Source organism: Mustela erminea, chromosome 17, assembly GCF_009829155.1.
Source record: "Mustela erminea isolate mMusErm1 chromosome 17, mMusErm1.Pri, whole genome shotgun sequence".
NCBI lineage: Eukaryota > Metazoa > Chordata > Mammalia > Carnivora > Mustelidae > Mustela > Mustela erminea.
The window spans coordinates 69,993,673-70,009,538 of record NC_045630.1 but is presented as its reverse complement, the minus strand read 5'-3'; the positions used below and the strand labels follow the sequence as shown (position 1 = coordinate 70,009,538).

The 15,866-nt window shown below is 61.6% G+C and overlaps 1 protein-coding gene and 1 non-coding gene across 2 annotated transcripts; one reads left to right on the top strand and one right to left on the bottom strand.

The window, feature by feature from the left end:
• Positions 1–910: 910 nt before the first annotated feature.
• UBE2Q1 (ubiquitin conjugating enzyme E2 Q1) lies at positions 911–9,268 on the bottom strand. The gene is made up of 13 exons (XM_032319390.1): positions 8,770–9,268; positions 6,518–6,622; positions 6,135–6,239; positions 5,712–5,762; positions 4,318–4,458; positions 4,123–4,207; positions 3,851–3,911; positions 3,666–3,756; positions 3,499–3,557; positions 3,368–3,416; positions 3,185–3,280; positions 2,947–3,013; positions 911–2,560 (listed from the first exon to the last, which is right to left on the bottom strand). The coding sequence occupies exons 1-13, from the start codon at positions 9,094–9,096 to the stop codon at positions 2,529–2,531; spliced, it is 1,269 nt and encodes a 422-aa protein (XP_032175281.1). The 5' UTR covers positions 9,097–9,268; the 3' UTR covers positions 911–2,528.
• A 4,018-nt stretch (positions 9,269–13,286) lies between these two features.
• On the top strand, positions 13,287–13,392 carry LOC116576870. The gene has a single exon (XR_004280329.1). It is a non-coding gene; the product is annotated as a U6 spliceosomal RNA (small nuclear RNA).
• Positions 13,393–15,866: the final 2,474 nt, after the last annotated feature.

The window sequence follows — 15,866 nt, the reverse complement described above, 5'->3', positions numbered from 1 at the left end:
TCTTCAAGTCACACGTCTTGATGGTCAGCACGCCCCTTCCCCATCCCATTCTGTGTCCCTTGTCCTTAAGCACAGTGTGCTCTTGAGGCCTTGAGGTGAGAAGGCCACCAGTGCCGGGATTGCTTTGACCCCCATTTGGCCTTGACCCCCAGCTCACCTCTCAGGGCTGGTCTCCCAGCGTCTCAGGTTCCCGGCTCAGCCTGAGCGCCCGTGCCACACCCAGGAAGCTTCCATGAGGTCGGAGCTGGAGGTAGCTTGTGGGTCCTCCCCACGTCTCTTCTGGGTGCCCCCAGAGCACGACGAGAAGTTGCCCTGAGATTCCGGAAAACGGAGGGGCCCACGTTTGGTTTTCCTGGCGTTCCAGGCGAGAATCTGGAGCCTTGCACCAAGCTGTCACCTTGCTGAATGAACAATGGCAGGTTTCAGGGGTTGGGGTGTCGCTCCTGTGTAGCCGCCCTCCCAGCCCCTCCTGCAGACCCGCTGTGGTGGGTCAGAGGCTGCCGCCCGCTGCGAACCCCGCCTTGAGGGGTCACGCGGCGACCCGGGGCGCGTGGATCGTCCCCCTTGGTCTTCCTAGTGCAGAGAACATTGATTCAGGGTGTTTCGAAGCTTCTTGTGCTTAGCAGCATCGTTACAATCCCTCGTGCGGGTCGTCATGGAGGGGAGTGTTAAGTCTGATGGGAAAGGTGGAGGGTTCTCTCCCGCTCCGTGCTCTGCTCCCGGGAGCGGGCGCCTCCCTTCACGCCAGTGGACGCGGACCCCCCGGTCCTTCAGTTGTTGTCAGGGGGCGGCCGGCTGGCTCTGTCCGTGGAGGGTGTGACTCCGGGTCTTGGGGTCGTGAGCTCGAGCCCCTCATTGGGTGTGATAAGTTAAATAAATAAATGTAAAAAAAAAACTGTATCAGAGCCAAACTATTTAAATAATTTTATTTGTTTCATCCTTTGGTAGATGAGAAAATACATTACAAAATACATTGTACAGAGAACAGCTCACAGTACACATTACTAAAAACACCAACTACATCCCAGCCAGGGCTGGTTTAAGTTCAGAACAAAGCCACAGAGGCCTCAAGACCCAGATTCCAGCTCTATGGAGTGTTTCCCCCAGGGCCCCTCTTGATCTCGGCCTCCATGGGCATTAGCACCTGTGGCAGGTGGTGTGGGCAGAGCAGGAGCAGCACGGGGCAGAGCTGGCAGCCTCTCCCTGCGCCCGAAGCAGCGACACTTACGGTCCCCAAGGGAACAGGAGTGGGAAGGGAATGGCCAGGGTCTCCGACAAAGCAGGACAGTGTTGGTGTCCCACAGGCCCGTGGTCCTCAGCCCGGGCTCCCCCACGCCAGCCTACACCGGCCTCGCTCGGCCCAGCCCCCAGCCCACAGGCGGACAGCCCAGGGGCAGGCTCACGGGCTGGGTGGCAGGCAGTGTCCCCCACAGGTCCACACAGCACCGCACAGCCTCCCCACCCCCCCTTCCCCTGACCAGCAGTTCCCAGAGCCAGGGTGAGGCCCCGGGGGCCCGGAATGAGCCCCTGGAGCGAACCTTCCCAGCAGGACCCACCTCAGGCCAGCAGCTTCAAAGAACCCCCAATTCTCCGGGCCAGCCAACCTGCTTCGGAGTTCTGCCCATCTTCCTGTGTGAGCCTGATGGAGAGGTCCGAGCCGTCAGTCTGGGCCAGGGCAGGCCCGTCCGAGGCGGGGGAGCCGGGGAGCCGGGGAGCATCCCCCCACCCCGCCGTTCATTTTGAAGCAATTCTCGGAAGCGGCCTCTCCAGACTCCATCCTCACTCGCTTAGAAATTTGGAAACATCTGTGACTAGTAGGAACAGTCGCCGTGAGCGTGAAGCGTCCGTGCAGCCTGCCCTGTCGTGGCTCGGCGGGCAGGCTCTGCGTTCCGAGGGGACAAGTGCTGGTCGCTCCAGGGGGGCCTCCGGGAGGAACCTGGGGGCGAGCCGGGCAAGCCTCCGCCGCAAACTGCAGCTTCTCCTGCAGCCGCCGGACCCTGCCCCTCCCCCACCGCCCAGACAGCGGGGGAGGGGGCGGGAGGTGGGAGAGAGAGAAAGAGGAGTCAAGACCAGCATCTTCAAATTAACAAACTGTAATTGTTTTCCCAAAGATACATTTTCCATACACATCCGTCATACACTGTAACCAAAAAAAGCAGTGTACATGAAATAAGAGAAAATAAATTAAAAATCCATAGCATAGGTAAGGAGGCTCTAGTCTGGAGCACGGCTGAGTTTCCAGCAACAGAAGGAGGCTCGAAAGTCTCTTTCAGAAGAATGCCTGCGAGCAGGGGTTCCAGCCCGGTGGTCGTCGGTCTGTCAGTCGGTCCGGAGAACTCGAAACGGGTCTGCGTCTGCTGCTTTCCTTAGCGCTCAGAATAGCCATCGCTGTCCTGCGTCAGGGCAGAGCTATCACGGCCAGGAAAAACGAGGGAGGGGACCACAGAGGCGGCGCGAGGTCCGAATACAGCATTCAAAGGGAACTGGTCCAGTGGCGCCTGGGGAGGAGGGAGGGACGTTCTCCGGCTTTAGCCATCTTCCTTGGGGGGTGTGTACCAGCCTGCAGAGAAAAGCCAGGGGACAGTCACCGGGTGTAGGCCCGAGCCTGCCCTCCCAGCCCTGTCCCCGAGGGCACCTCCAGGGTCATGGGTGAGAAGATCCCAGCAAGGGTTCCCAGCGTGGGGACTGGGAACCTGCCCGCTGTGAGAGGACACCGCAACACAAGCTTTCTGGAAAGGCGGTCGGGCGGAGGGCAGCGCCGAGCCCTGCCAAGGACGGGCAGGCGCTGCTCCTCTGGGAACGGGGGGAGTGGAAGGCAGCACCGCCAGCCCCTCTCGGGAGGACAGGGCGGGCGCGGCGCTCGCAGGGAGTGAAGGCACAGGAGCCAAAGACGGGGTTCTTGCTCTCTGGCAAGAGGCGGCGACCCAGGGCCGTGGCGCGGCTCACCGTTCTTCTCGTGGATCTGCACCAGGGACTTGTAGGACTGCTGTGCTCTCGTCAGGCTGTACTGGGACTAGGACAGGAGGCCACCATCAACGCAGCGGGCCAGAGACCCCTGCCCCCGGCCTGGCGCTCCGCGGACCCCGGCGCCCCCTGCCCCCAGGCCCGCTCAGCAGGGCGCCAGCCGGAGGCCTCACCCCGCGGTCCGGGCCTGCGTGAGCGGCCCCGCGGCCCGGATCCTCACCTTGTTGGCTCCGAACTGCACGCGTGCCTTCCCCTTCACCAGCGTGGCGCAGATCTGCATGATCACGGACTCGATGGAGTAGGCGCTGCTCCAACCCTGGGGACGGGGGGAAGAGGACGGGTCAGGAGGCTTTTCAGAGGCACCAACGGGTGCAGGCCCGGCCCGGCCAGGGCCCCGGCTCACCTGTTTGGTGAGGAGCTCCATGCAGATGGCACCTCCGCCCAGAACGTACCTGCAGACGAGGGTCCGTCAGGCGGCTGCAGCCGGCCGCAGCCCTGCACCTCGTGCCCCCGCACCCCCGCCGAGCCACTCACCCTCCGGAAAGAACGGGAGACACAACCCTGACAAACGGCGGGTCGAAGGGGAAGTTATCCTGCGAGCGAGAGGGAGACGCTGTCAGGGGGCGGCGTGCCCCCAGGCCTGCCAGCCCGAGGCGAGGACGGTGCCCGGCCGATGCAGGGGCTGCCAAGGGAAGTCTTACTTTGAAGGAAAAGTTGAGGAGAATGAAGTCCGCTCCTTCCTTCTCTTTGAGGATCTGGAGATCGTTGTGCAAAGCGCTGTCCTGGTCGACTCTGGGAAGCAAGGAGTGTGCGCTCAGACGCTGGGCCCCGCCCGGGAGCCCCGACACGGCTCTGTCCCCCCAGGCCGCTGCCCGCCCGCACTCACTTGAGGAGTTTCACGTTCCAGTCGTACAGACTGTCATTCACGAGTTCGACTGCATAGTTTCCTGGAAGAGGGAAGACCACGGCGTCATCAGGAAGCCTGGACGCAGCCCCTCCCAGGCCGACAGAACAGAGGTCCGAGGCTCCAGGTCCACCCCAGGCGCACACGCACATGACCTGAGCCGTGGACCGGAGGTGCCAGATTTGTGGGCCGAGAAGCTCCCGCAGCCCCCGCGTACCCCAGCACTTCTCGGGGGCCCTGGGACGCACACTCACCGCCTTTGAAACTCTGTGAGCGGTAAATGTCCCTGAGCTCCTTCATGAGCCGGTCCGTGGCCTGCACCGAGCCGGACACCGCGCCCTGCACGGGAGAGCACGCGCTGGAGCGCGCCCGCACGGCCCGCACGGCCCGCACGGGGCCGCCGCAGCCCCTGCAGCCCCCCAGCCCACTCTCCCGGGGAAGGCACGTACGTTTAAGTAATCTTGCCTCTGGTTCTTCTTAATCTTCTCCAGGATGGCCAAGTTTTCCTTCCCGATGCCGTCGTCTTCGGATTTCTTGCCCTCGGCTGGCTCCTCCTCCTTCATCTCATAGTGATCCAGGTCCTCCGTGTCCTGGAGCGGCGTGGGGCAGGGCGGTAGAAAGGAAAAGAACCGGCACAAGTTGTGCAGGGGCCGCCCTTCTCCCTGTCCCGTCCCGTCCCGTTGCGTCCTGAGCCATGGGAGACGGAACAGCAGCGGGTCCATCCGGCTGGGGACCACCGCACCCTCCACGGCTGGAGCGGGTCCCAGCCCTACTCCCTCCTCGATCTGAAGGTCTCGGGCGGCAGAACCACTAAGGACCCGGGGAGGCAGGCAGAGACGCAGCCGTCTCGCCCCCTAGAAGGACCCTGCTGCAGCTGTCCCTCAAACCCTCCCTTGGCAACGACAGTTCCTCCATGAGTCCTAGAATGACTCTGCCTGGCACTGTGACTCGAAGCTCACATCTCACCGGGTCCCTAGGGCTCCCGGGAGTTCTCAGGGCTGCGGCTCCAACCGAGATCGGGTCAGAAGTCTCCCGCCCGCCCTGCCGGTGAGAGGCCTGGGCCAGGCTGCTGACACGGTAACGAGGGAGGAGGTGAGGTCAACAATGGAACGAGCCCCTCGCCTCGCTCCGGGTGGGGAGACACACAGGCTGCCCGCCTTGCGCAGAAGCTGTGACCCCAAGGCCACGGAGCGAGCAGCTCACCCAGCAGGACGTGGTGACTGCCAGCCCGTTGTCGCCCCAGCGGCCGCCCTCCCCAGAATGCCCGCCGCGTGCCGGCTGCTGTCCTCGGCCACTTCTCCCCGTCCCCACACCGCTGCGCAGTCGTCAGCCCCCCCTGCCCAGACCAGAGGGCGGCGGCCAGGGAGGCTCCCCGGCGCCCACGGCGACAGCGGAGCTACGACCCGATGCTCCACAGGCCCCGAAGCTCAGCTGCTGACCACTGTGCAACGGCCCGTGACTGCGGAGACCGGGTCAGGGGGTTCCGCACTTGCCACCCACTGCGTGGCGCACCCCACGCACAGCAGCGGGGCCCGCGCGGGAGCTGCTGCGGTCCCGGCCCACAGGCGAGAAAGCCTCAGCCCAGGGAGACATGGCGAAGCTCCCCAGCAGGACACAGATGCATGTGGGCCCCACGGCAAGGCCCCGAAGCCGTCCTGCTGACCCCGTGGCTCAAAGGCGCGGGGGATGGGGGCAGGCCTGTTTCCTCCAACACTGGCTGCTCCTCCGGGTCCCAAGTCTGTGCTTAGTCCTCCCCAGTCTAGACCGCAGCGCGTCAACAGTGGGTGCCAGGACGGCCAGCTGCAAGGGCTGCCCACCGCCGCCGCCCGGGGGGCGCCCCTACCTCAGGCATCTCCTCATCTTCGTCTTCAGAAGACAAGTCCTCCTGCGTGCACTGTGGGGGCGGGGGGGGCAGCGGTCAGAGCCCCGGGTCTGGCGTTGGGGTGCCTGCCCGCATACCCCGACCGCTCGACCAGCCAGGTCAGAAAGGCAGCCACAGCCCAGGGGGCTAAAAACCTCTCCTTTCGCCTCTACACTGAGGCCGCGCTGTCGGTTCTCAGCGAGGGGCCTGGGTCCCCAGTGGCTACCCACTGCTGCCCCTTCCTCTCAACCTGAAGACACTGCCCGTGGGCAGGCGTGACGGGCAAGGCCACTAGTGCCTCACCGGGAGACGGAGCACCGAGAGCCACGACCCGGTACGTGTCTGGGGCCAGGGCAGGTGTGCGTCCATGCGCGGGTGCTCGCGGGGCCGCCCCGGGCCGCTCACCTGCTCCGCCGGCAGGGGCTGGTCCAGCATCTCCACGTCCGGGTGCTGAGGGAGATTGTAGAGCTTACACAGGTCGGAGATGATCCTCTTCAGGTGCTGCAGCAGCTGGGGTCGCGACCGTGCGGATGGGGTCAAACGCCCGTCCCCGCCCGCTCCGCACAGGGCGCGCGTGAGCTCCTAACTGGCCCCCCACCCCCGCGGTACCGAGTTCTCTGAATCCTGGGGAGCGGGTGGCTGTGGGGGGCCTTCATGGGACCCGCGCCAGGTTCGGAGAGCACTTCCTGAGGAGTCTGCCCCCAGGTGTGCCCTTTCCAGGTCCGTCTCCCTGTCACAGGGGCCTCCCAACAAGAAAGAGCCCCCCGCCTGGCACCCTGGCATCTCACCAGAGTATTCCCTTTCTTGATGTCCACCAGCCTCTCCAAGACGGCGGCCAAGTTCGGGTCATCGGACTCCACTGACCAGATGGGGGGCACAGCAGGGTAGGACTCCTGAGGGAAGAGAGCAGCGACAGTGGTCGAGACGGGGGACCCTGGGAAGGGCTACGGTTTGCCTGCCTCCTCCCCAGAACATTCCTCGTCCCTCTGCCCCTCCTGCCCCCAACAGAAGTTCGGTATCCAACTGAACACCCTCCCAACCAAGCCCAGACCAGAGGTCATCCCCGAGGGGGCCCTTTCCAAAAAGCCTGAAGGCTTTTCTCTCTTCTCGGAGACCGCGCAGCCACGCTGCCCACAGTGGGGGGGTCTCCTGTGCACAGCGCTGCTGCCGAGGCGGGCGCTCCCACTCCCCACACAGAGCCCTCCAGCCCCGCCGCTCCTCAAATCCCAGGGTCCGTTCAGGAAGGGGTCCCCTCATCACAGCCACGCTAATGTGGAAAAAAGCGAAGGTTCCAGATCACTTTCACTTTAACTGGGGAAGGAGACACGCAAACTAGATCGCGTCTCCCGAACCTAGAAGAAAGCAGCAGGAAGACTCTTCCCCAGCCGGGTCACCCCCAGCAGCCGCCCTGGAAGGCCGGTGCTCCCCATGCTCCCCTGGGAGCCTGCCACCCTCTCCGCCCGGCGCAGGCTGCAGGGCTCCACACGGCGGGCTGGAAGAAGCCTACGCTGCGAGCATTCCCGGCATTCCTGAGCCACGGTGCCAGATGCAGCCTGACCAGACTCCCCCTCTGCCCAGACCCAGAGGCCCAGGTCAGGCTGAGTCTCCCTTGCAGGGGCCACGGGGAGTCTGCTGGAGAACCTCCTCACGGAACTTCCTTCCAAGCACAGAGCCAGGCAATGGCCTCTGGCCGCTAGAAGGGGGCAAACCTACTCTCCAGAAGCTGAAGTCCAATATAGGAAGAGAAGTCAGCTCCTGGGGCTTCCACCCACATCAGGGAAACCTAGCCACTTTCTACTGGGGGACTTAGCCCCGTCGCGGCGCTAACTCTTGATGCTAGAAAAACCGATCACAAAAAAGATGATCAAGTCTTCAACCAATCCTTCAATCTCAACTTTTCAGTGCAAAAAAAGTGGAGAAAGGAAGAAATGAGACACGCGTTTTGGTGGGGCACCGTCCAACCCAGGCCCAGGCTTGCCATACACCTTGACCTGGTTTGATGGAGGGAGAGAGACAGAAAAGAAGAACCACGTAAACTGCAATCACACCCCCTGGTACCCAGACCACTCCAGGCTGCAGTCAGCCTACCTGCCCCCTGGCTCCCTAGCGCCCCTGGCAGGAAGGACAGTACCACGGCAGATAAGATCAACCAGTATCAACCCATGTGGAGCAGTGAAAAACCTCCCCCGGTTATCACTCGCTGACCCTCCTCCAGGGGCATCTGAGAGTGCACAGGCAGGGGACACGTAGGGTGTCTCCTAGATGAGCAAGCCTAGGACGGCCTGATGTTCACTGGGGAGAAAAGGGGCCGTTACCGCTCAGAACCAAGGGGATGGTCTTCCCACCTCATCACCAGGAAAGGCAACCACCCAGGGCAACTGGAGATACCCCAGGGCCCAGGAGCGGAGTGGCAGATCTGCCACCAGCTGAGGCAAGAGGAGGAGAGTTGGAGGTTACGCTGGAACAGAAGGGGAACCAAAGGGGGAAAAAAAAAAAAAAAAGTCCACGACCTGCAGATCTCCACTTGGTCATATTTGGAGAGCAAAGGGGGTCTCCCGAGAGGTGCCCGGGCAGGGATCCCACAGGTGGCAACGGCCTAAGTCAAAGGTAGGAGCGACCAGGGGGCATCCCTGAATCGTGCGGGACTCCAGGCCAGGGAGGTCCCTGCGGCTGAGCTCAGGGCAGAGGCCTGGAGCCCCGCGATGACAGCAGGGGAAGAAAGGGGCCTTCGCAGGCGGCAAGGCAAAGTCGCGAGGGCCCAGATCACGACCCTCGGGATGCGGGTGAGCGGAAGGGGCCAGTCGAGGCGCCATATGTCGGGGCGCCCCTCGCCACCAAGGGTCCGTGGCCGACTCCGGGCGCACGACCCAACCTCCAGCGGCGGCAGCAAGTGGAGCCCGCGGGGACCGGGCCGAGCCCCGAGACGGGGTGGTGGGGGGGGGCCCTGGGCCTCCCGGGTCCTCGGAGAGCACGAAGCTGTGCGGGGTGGTCCCGAGTCCCTGACAAGGGGCCCCGCACGGGCGCGCCGAGGGGTCCTCACCGTGATGTTGCAGTGGATGCGGACGGGATCCCCGGGCACCGGCCCCCGCGGGGGCAGATGCGGTCCGGGCGCGGCCCCCGCCCCGGCCCCTCCAGCCCCGGCCAGCAGGAACTCGCAGCTCAGCTCGTCCAGGCAGGCGCTGGCAATGCGGAAGCGCTCGTGGCCGCGGTGGAAGATGGACTCGAGCAGCTTCAGCTCCCGCCTCAGGCAGGGCCCCGGCCCCGGGCCCCCCCCCGGGCCGCCCCCGGCCCCCGGCGCCGCCCCCTGGCCCCCCAGCTGCTGCCCCGGCCCCGGCTGCTGCTGCCCCTGCGGCTGCGGCTGCTGCATCCTCCGCTCCGCTCCGCTCCGGGGCCGGCGGGCCGGGAGCCTCCGGCCTCCGCTCGGGCTCCGCCGCCGCCGCCGCCGCCGCCGCCGCCGCCGCGGTCCGCACTTCCTGATCCCCCCTTCGCCAAGATGGCGCCGCCGCCGCCTCCGGGACGGGGCCCCCCCGCTCGCCGGCCCCCAGCCGCCGGAAGCCGCGCGCCCCTCCCCCTCCGCTTCGGCGGCCCGCCCCGCCCCTCACGTGACCGCGCGGCGCCGGCCTCCCTCACGTGACCTCTCCCTCTCGCCCGCCCCCTGGCGCTCGCCCGCCGCCCTCCGCACGTGACCTAGGGGCTTCGGGCCCGGCGCCTTCGCGGCCTGGGCGCGTGCTTACGCACGTCGTGCGCGCGCGCTCCCGTCGGCCCTGCCGGCGCTCCCCTGTCACGTGTCCGGGCGCCGCGTGCGCCCAGGCGCCCCCCACCCCCTCCCCGCGCGGACCCCGCCTCCTGCCCCGGCGCGCGTGTCCCGCCCGAGCCTGCGCGCGCGTGGGGGCCTCCCGGCGCCCGTGGGGACCGCGTGGCGGCTGCGGCGGCCGGCGGGGCGACCGCTCGGGGGCGGCCACGGGGGCGCCTGCAGGCTGGTCCCCGCCCCGCTGGCCGCCGGCCGCGTGACCTTGGGGTCGTCCCGCCCCCTCTGAGCCTCAGTTTCCCCGCCTGCGCGGAGGCTCTGAGCCGGCGGTGCGCGCTGCGCCCGCCCCGAGCGACTGCGGGCGAATGAGCGGAGACGCCGGGGCGGGGTCCGGTCCGTGCCGACCGCGGCGTGCTCGGCCGCTGACCCTCCGCCGCGTGAGCCCCGCGGGCGGGGACGAGCCTGGGGGCCGCGTGGGCTTCCCTCGGGGCCTGGGCGCTTCCGCCGGCCTGAGCGACCGCAGCGGGGCCTGGGCGGCGGCCGCGGCCCCTCGCAGTGGCCCTGGCCCTCGCTGGGGGCGCTGTCACGAGGCCCGCGGCCCGCGGCCGGCCTCCTGCGCCCCGGGGCCCCGGCTTGGCCTGCGGCGGGGCCCGGAGAGCTCTGCCCGCCACGCAGCGCGCCGGCCGGCCGGGTGGCCACCCGCTGCCCCCCGCGCTGAGAGGAGCTGCGCTCTGCCGGGGGCGGGCTGCGGACCCCGGGCCCGGGCTCCTCGTTTCCTGGTCGGCGGCGGCGGGCACGTGGAGCTCGGGGCGTCTGGACACGCGTCCTGCCCATCCGGGCCACTTGTCTCCGTGGGGGAGCGCCCAGGGGGGCTCCATGTCCCCTTTGTGTCCGGGGGTGCAGGGGGTGCAGGTCGGTAGCGTGAAAGGCTGTGGTAAGAATCCCACTTCCCGAGCTCTTCCCGGGCCAGGGCCTTTCCGGTCCCCCAACAGCCTGGCTAGGTAGGCGCCGGTACCCCCGATTTACAGGTGGGGAAGGAGTGGCTGCCCAGGCGCGCGGCCGGTAAGCGGCGTGCCGGGCCTGTCTCCGGTCCGTGACCCTCTGCCCAGCTCGGCCTCCGTCAGGCTCCCTCTGATGCTTTCTCAGGAGGGTCTCACCTAGCTGGACGCCAGGCCTTAACCAAGAAAGCCGCACAGATGCAGCCATTTGGAAAATCCTGAATTCCATATTTATTTGTTTATGGTTAAAAAATTTTTTTTTAAATTTTTAGAGAGAGTGGACAAGGGGAGAGGGGCAGAGGGAGAGAAGAGAAAATCCTATAAGCAAGCTCCATGCTCAGCCCAGCGCAGAACTGGATCCAGCAGTGAGGTCATGACTTGAACCAAAACCAGGAGTCAGACCCGTAAGCGGCTGAGGCACCTGGTCACCGCTGAATTGCATATATATATGTATATATATATTTTAAAGACTTTATTTATTTATTTGACAGAGATCACGAGTAGGCAGAGAGGCAGGCAGAGAGAGAGGAGGAAGCAGGCTCCCCGCTGAGCAGAGAGCCCGATGCGGGGCTCCATCCCAGGACCCTGAGATATGACCTGAGCGGAAGGCAGAGGCTTAACCCACTGAGCCACCCATGTGCCCCTGAATTCCTTATCATATAAAGGGTTTTAATAGGAAAAAACAGCCCAACGAGACACTCGCACCGTGTTGCCCAGACTCCGGGTTCCCCAGGGAGGAAACTCAAAGCCATCAGGGAGCGGGGAGCACGGTCTTCCCCCGCCGCGGTGCTGGGCGTCGTGGCTCTCAGGCTGGAGAGCCCTCGGGTGGAAGCCGAGGGCCTAGTCCTGTCCGGGTTCTGCTGAAACGTGGGGGGCAGAGGCGTTAGACGTGGACGGAGGTGATGGGTACAGGCCCTGAGTGGACCCTCGGGCGCTAGGGAAGCAGGAGTGAGGGAAACAAGGCCGTGCACTTGGGTGGGGGCACAGGTGGTCCTGGAGGCCCGTGGACTCCCCAGGCTGAGCGCGGATTGGGAGGTCGGGGAGAGCCGGCCCGTCCTCACCTCTCCCTGCCCGCCGAGGCGGGGGAAGGAAGGGCCAGAAGGATCGACACCGCTGAGGCGGGCAGCGCCTCCGGCCTGGCGGACACTGCAAGCCGGTCCGCGGACGTGGGCGTTCCTTGAGGACCGAGGAAGAGCGGCCCCGGCGGGTTACGCGCGGCCTGTGTGCTTGGGCTTCTGCTCCTGCAGCAGGGGTGTGGCGGGGGGGGGGGGGGGGGGCGGGCATCGGGCGAGGAAACAGGAGAGCAGCGCTGAGAGCGGCGCTCGTGGTGAAGACCGGCAGTTTTGGGGAAGCGCCGGTCAGCGTCCAGGGAGTCCAGGGCAAGGAGAGGGCAGGACACGGGGGTTGGGAAGAGTCATTCTGGCTGCTCTATGGAGGACGAATTGTCGAGATTTCTGTTTTCTGCAAACGGGCTTGTGTTCTCAGAGTGAGCAGATGCCCTGTCCGGGCGGCAGGGAGCGGCCCTCTCCCTTCACTTGCTCACGGGAGCCGGAGAGGCCCTGGGGAGCCCGTGACTCCTGGCACACAGGGCAGGCTCCTGCCACCACCGCTGGTACTCGCTGGGTCCCGCCCTCAGGAGCGCAGGGTCAAGGGCGAAGGGCAGGTAGATGTAGTCAACTGTAATAGCTGACGAACACAGGTCTCGGGCTCACAGCGGTCAGGGCCTTGAAGGGCGATAGCCGTCAGGGTTAACTCCCAGAAAGGAAGGTGAAGAAGTTACTTCGGTGGAGACCGAGGACAGTTTGAAAGAACCGATGTGGGGCTCGATGGGTTTGCTGGGCCTCAAAGCAGGAGACCGGGAAGAAGGGCTGGGGGAGGGGCAGGCAAGGGGAGGGCTGGGCGTAGGCAGGACGGTCCTGCGCTCAGCAGAGGCAGGGTGTGTTCATGTTGTGAAAATTCAGTCGTACGCTTGTAATTTATGTGTGTTTTGTGTGCCATATCTGAGTGCACATAAGTTTGGAGATACACGAGACCCACCTGTCTATGTAGGCATCTGCTATATAGATATATATCTATCCTCTGTAGATGTTGTTTTGTGCTTAATAAATAAATCATTTTATTTTTTAATAAAAATATCTTTTTAATGTATAAATTAGATATTTATATGGTAAGTGTGTTAACAGTCTTTTCCTCTAGGAGGTAGGACCATGAATCTTTTTTACTTTGTTTTGCTAATTTGTGTTTTCCAGGTGGTTTTCATGAGTATGTATTACTCTGGTAATAGTTTTTAACAGTTAAGTAGTTTTTAAATTTAAAGTAATTTGAGATGCCTGGTTGTTTCAGTCAGTAAAGCATCTGCCTTAGGCTCAGGTCATGACCCTGAGGTCCTGGGATCGAACTCCGTGTTGGGCTTCTTGCTGAGCAGAGAGCCTGCTGCTCCCCCTGCCTCCTGCTCCCTCTGCTTGTGCTCTTTCTCTGGCAAATAAATGAATAAAATCTTAAAAAAAAAAAAGTAAATAAAGGAAAGCAGCATTAATTATAGTGCCTCCCAAGAGAAAAAGTTCCTTACCATCAGAGACAATGAGAGTGCACCTGCAGAACTGCCCACCTTTTTGCCTCAGGGCTGACCCTTCTAGATCTGTCCATCACCCTGCAAGGTTTTGGCCCCGTTCTCTCTCCCTAACTGCCTTTCTTTCCGGTGGGGGTGGGAGGACTGTGTGTGGGAGACATGAGGGAGAGAGGTCCCACTCTCCTGGGCACCAGTGGTTGTACTCAGAGGACCTCTGCCGAGCCGGAATTAAGCTTGAAGGGGAGCTCGCTTCTCAGCACATAGACTGAATTTGGATCGATACACAGAAGATGCGCATGGCCCCTGTGCAAGGCTCACCTGCGAATTCATGAAGCATTTCATATTTTACTTAAAATGAAAAACTGGGAGCAAAAGCTGGGGAATCTGAGAAGACAGAGACCAAGGGAAGCAGCGCAGGGCTTCAAGCAAGCACAGGACCCTCGGTGCTGGTCCGTCAGCCCTGAAATAAGAAGCCACTTTGGAGAGATTTTCTTTTTTTTTTTTTTAAAGATTTTATTTATTTATTTGACAGAGAGAAATCACAAGTAGATGGAGAGGCAGGCAGAGAGAGAGAGGGAAGCAGGCTCCCTGCCGAGCAGAGAGCCCGATGCGGGACTCGATCCCAGGATCCCGAGATCATGACCTGAGCCGAAGGCAGCGGCTTAACCCACTGAGCCACCCAGGCGCCCTGGAGAGATTTTCTTAAGAGGACACTCACAGCCTTCCTCAGTCACCCCGCATCCACCAAGAGAAAAATCCGAGTCCCAAGTACATCTTCGTGCACAGCTCCCTGGCCCTCTTGTTGAGGACTTTGAAAGACCTTTAAGCCACCTTGTCTTGCCGACTTCCTCCTCTCGGAAATCTTGGTTTCGGCTGCATTTCCCGCAGAAGCTTGGGCACTCCGACTCTCCCCCCCTTGTAGCACCTTGTCCACATCCCCATCACACTGAGCAGTGAGCCTTTGCCGACAAACTGTGCCCTATTTATCGCCCGGGTGCTTTGATCACTGTATCCTCAACACCTGTACATCCTTGAAAAGCAGCAGATACTCAGCCAACGTCGATCCGGGCTGTTGAAGCTGGGTCTTAATGGAATGCTTGCACACATTTCTTCTCTTTTCTTCCCTCCCCTAAATGTTTTATTTATTTATTTGAGAGAGAGAGAGAGACAGTGAGAGAGAGCATGAGCGAGGAGAAGGTCAGAGAGAGAAGCAGACTCCCTGCGGAGCCGGGAGCCCGATGCGGGACTCGATCCCAGGACTCCGGGATCATGACCTGAGCTGAAGGCAGTCATTCAACCAACTGAGCCACCTAGGCTCCCTCTTCTCTTTTCTTTAAGGCTTTATTCTCCATGCCTTTCCTCGCTTCCAAGATTTAATTCTCAGGAGATCGTTACACATAGGCATTGGTCCTGGAGCCTGTGGTGCAGGTCTGTGCCCACTGCCACGTGCATCACGGACCACTGGCCACCCACTTCTTTTCTGGTACTTGTCTTGTTTTCGCCCTTCAATATCAGGAACTGAGGACGTGTTAAATATGTTTCTTTTAGCTGAGTTTTATTTTTTTTTTTAAATAGCAGTTTCTTAGATTTATTTATTTATTTTGGATTACTTATGTATTTAATTTTTTTTACAATAAACATAGAGCATATTTGTAATGAAAATAAACTCAAAATCAAAAATTTATAAAAGACCATGCAGTGTAAAGCCAATGTGTAAGCCATCACTGAGAGTAAAAGGCAACAGCTGATTAAAGCATCAAGTATTAGCTGATAAGAAGAAAGGGTTATAAAGGACACGGGCCATTATGGACAGAGCAGCTAATACTTGGTACAGGAAAGTAGTCATTTGTTGTGTCAAGGTGATGGGCTGGTGGAGGGAGCTTTTTCTTGGAAACCATGACCTCGGTAACATTTTACTTTAAAGAAAAATAAATATCCTGATTTCCTTAAATCTTAAATTAAACCACAGTATAATTCTTGTCCAAATGAGTGTGATGATACTGGGTATTGAAGAAGGTTTAGCCGAACTTTAAAAGGAATTTTTCCATACACAGTAGAAGACGTCAGGCCTACACTAGCCCCTTTCCTTCTTTGTGGAGCCTTCATGACAAGCCTGGCGCCGTTCTGGTTCAGGACCTGGCCACAGAGGCAACCACTGCTTTAGCGTGGTTCCTTCAGCCATTGGACACCGTTTGCAAACAGCAGAGCACTTGTCTTAGTCCTTGGACAGATACAGCTTCCTTGAGGAAAGGACATTTCTGTCAAATGTTCAAAGTTGACTAGTTGAGGGGAAACAGGTGACAAGAGAGTCGAGGGAACAGCATGTTAAAACTCCCCGGACTGTGGGGGATGGGGCAGGGGATGGGGCAGGGGTGGGGCAGGTAGTGTAGGTAGTGTTTATGGTCTGGAAGGCCTCACTGGAAGCTGGAGCGTGGCCGGGCGGAGTGGTCCAGATGAGGTAAGTAAGCAGCGAGGGACTTGGAGCCTGGACGGATGATAAGGCTGCTTGAGTCAAGAGTCTTGGTTATAAGTGACAAAATCCACCCAAGAGAGAAGGGAGGACTTAATTGGCTTTCATGGTCAAAGATGTCCTTGAGTCGTGAACCCTCTGGCTCATGTGAGCTCTCCTCTGGGTCAGCTTCGCTCCGGGGCCTCTGAGAAATGGTCCCCTGCTCCCTTCGCTGCACGGAAGCCAGAGACTGGAGTGGAAGGGAGGGGGCAGAGCCACTTTCCCTTCCAGCGCCGGAGGCTGCCCTCTCTTCAGCCCCCCTTCCCCCCCACCCCCTCCCCGGGGAAGGAAGGTTGGCCTTCGGGGGAGTCCG

Excerpts from the sequence above, each read along its gene's own strand:
- UBE2Q1 (XM_032319390.1), bottom strand. The coding sequence starts at position 9,096 with ATGCAGCAGCCGCAGCCGCAGGGGCAGCAGCAGCCGGGGCCGGGGCAG. Across the intron at positions 6,240-6,517 it reads TCAAGAAAGGGAATACTCTG|CTGCTGCAGCACCTGAAGAG; the intron begins GTGAGATGCCAG and ends TCGCGACCCCAG. Across the intron at positions 4,208-4,317 it reads AGAGGCAAGATTACTTAAAC|GGCGCGGTGTCCGGCTCGGT; the intron begins GTACGTGCCTTC and ends TCTCCCGTGCAG.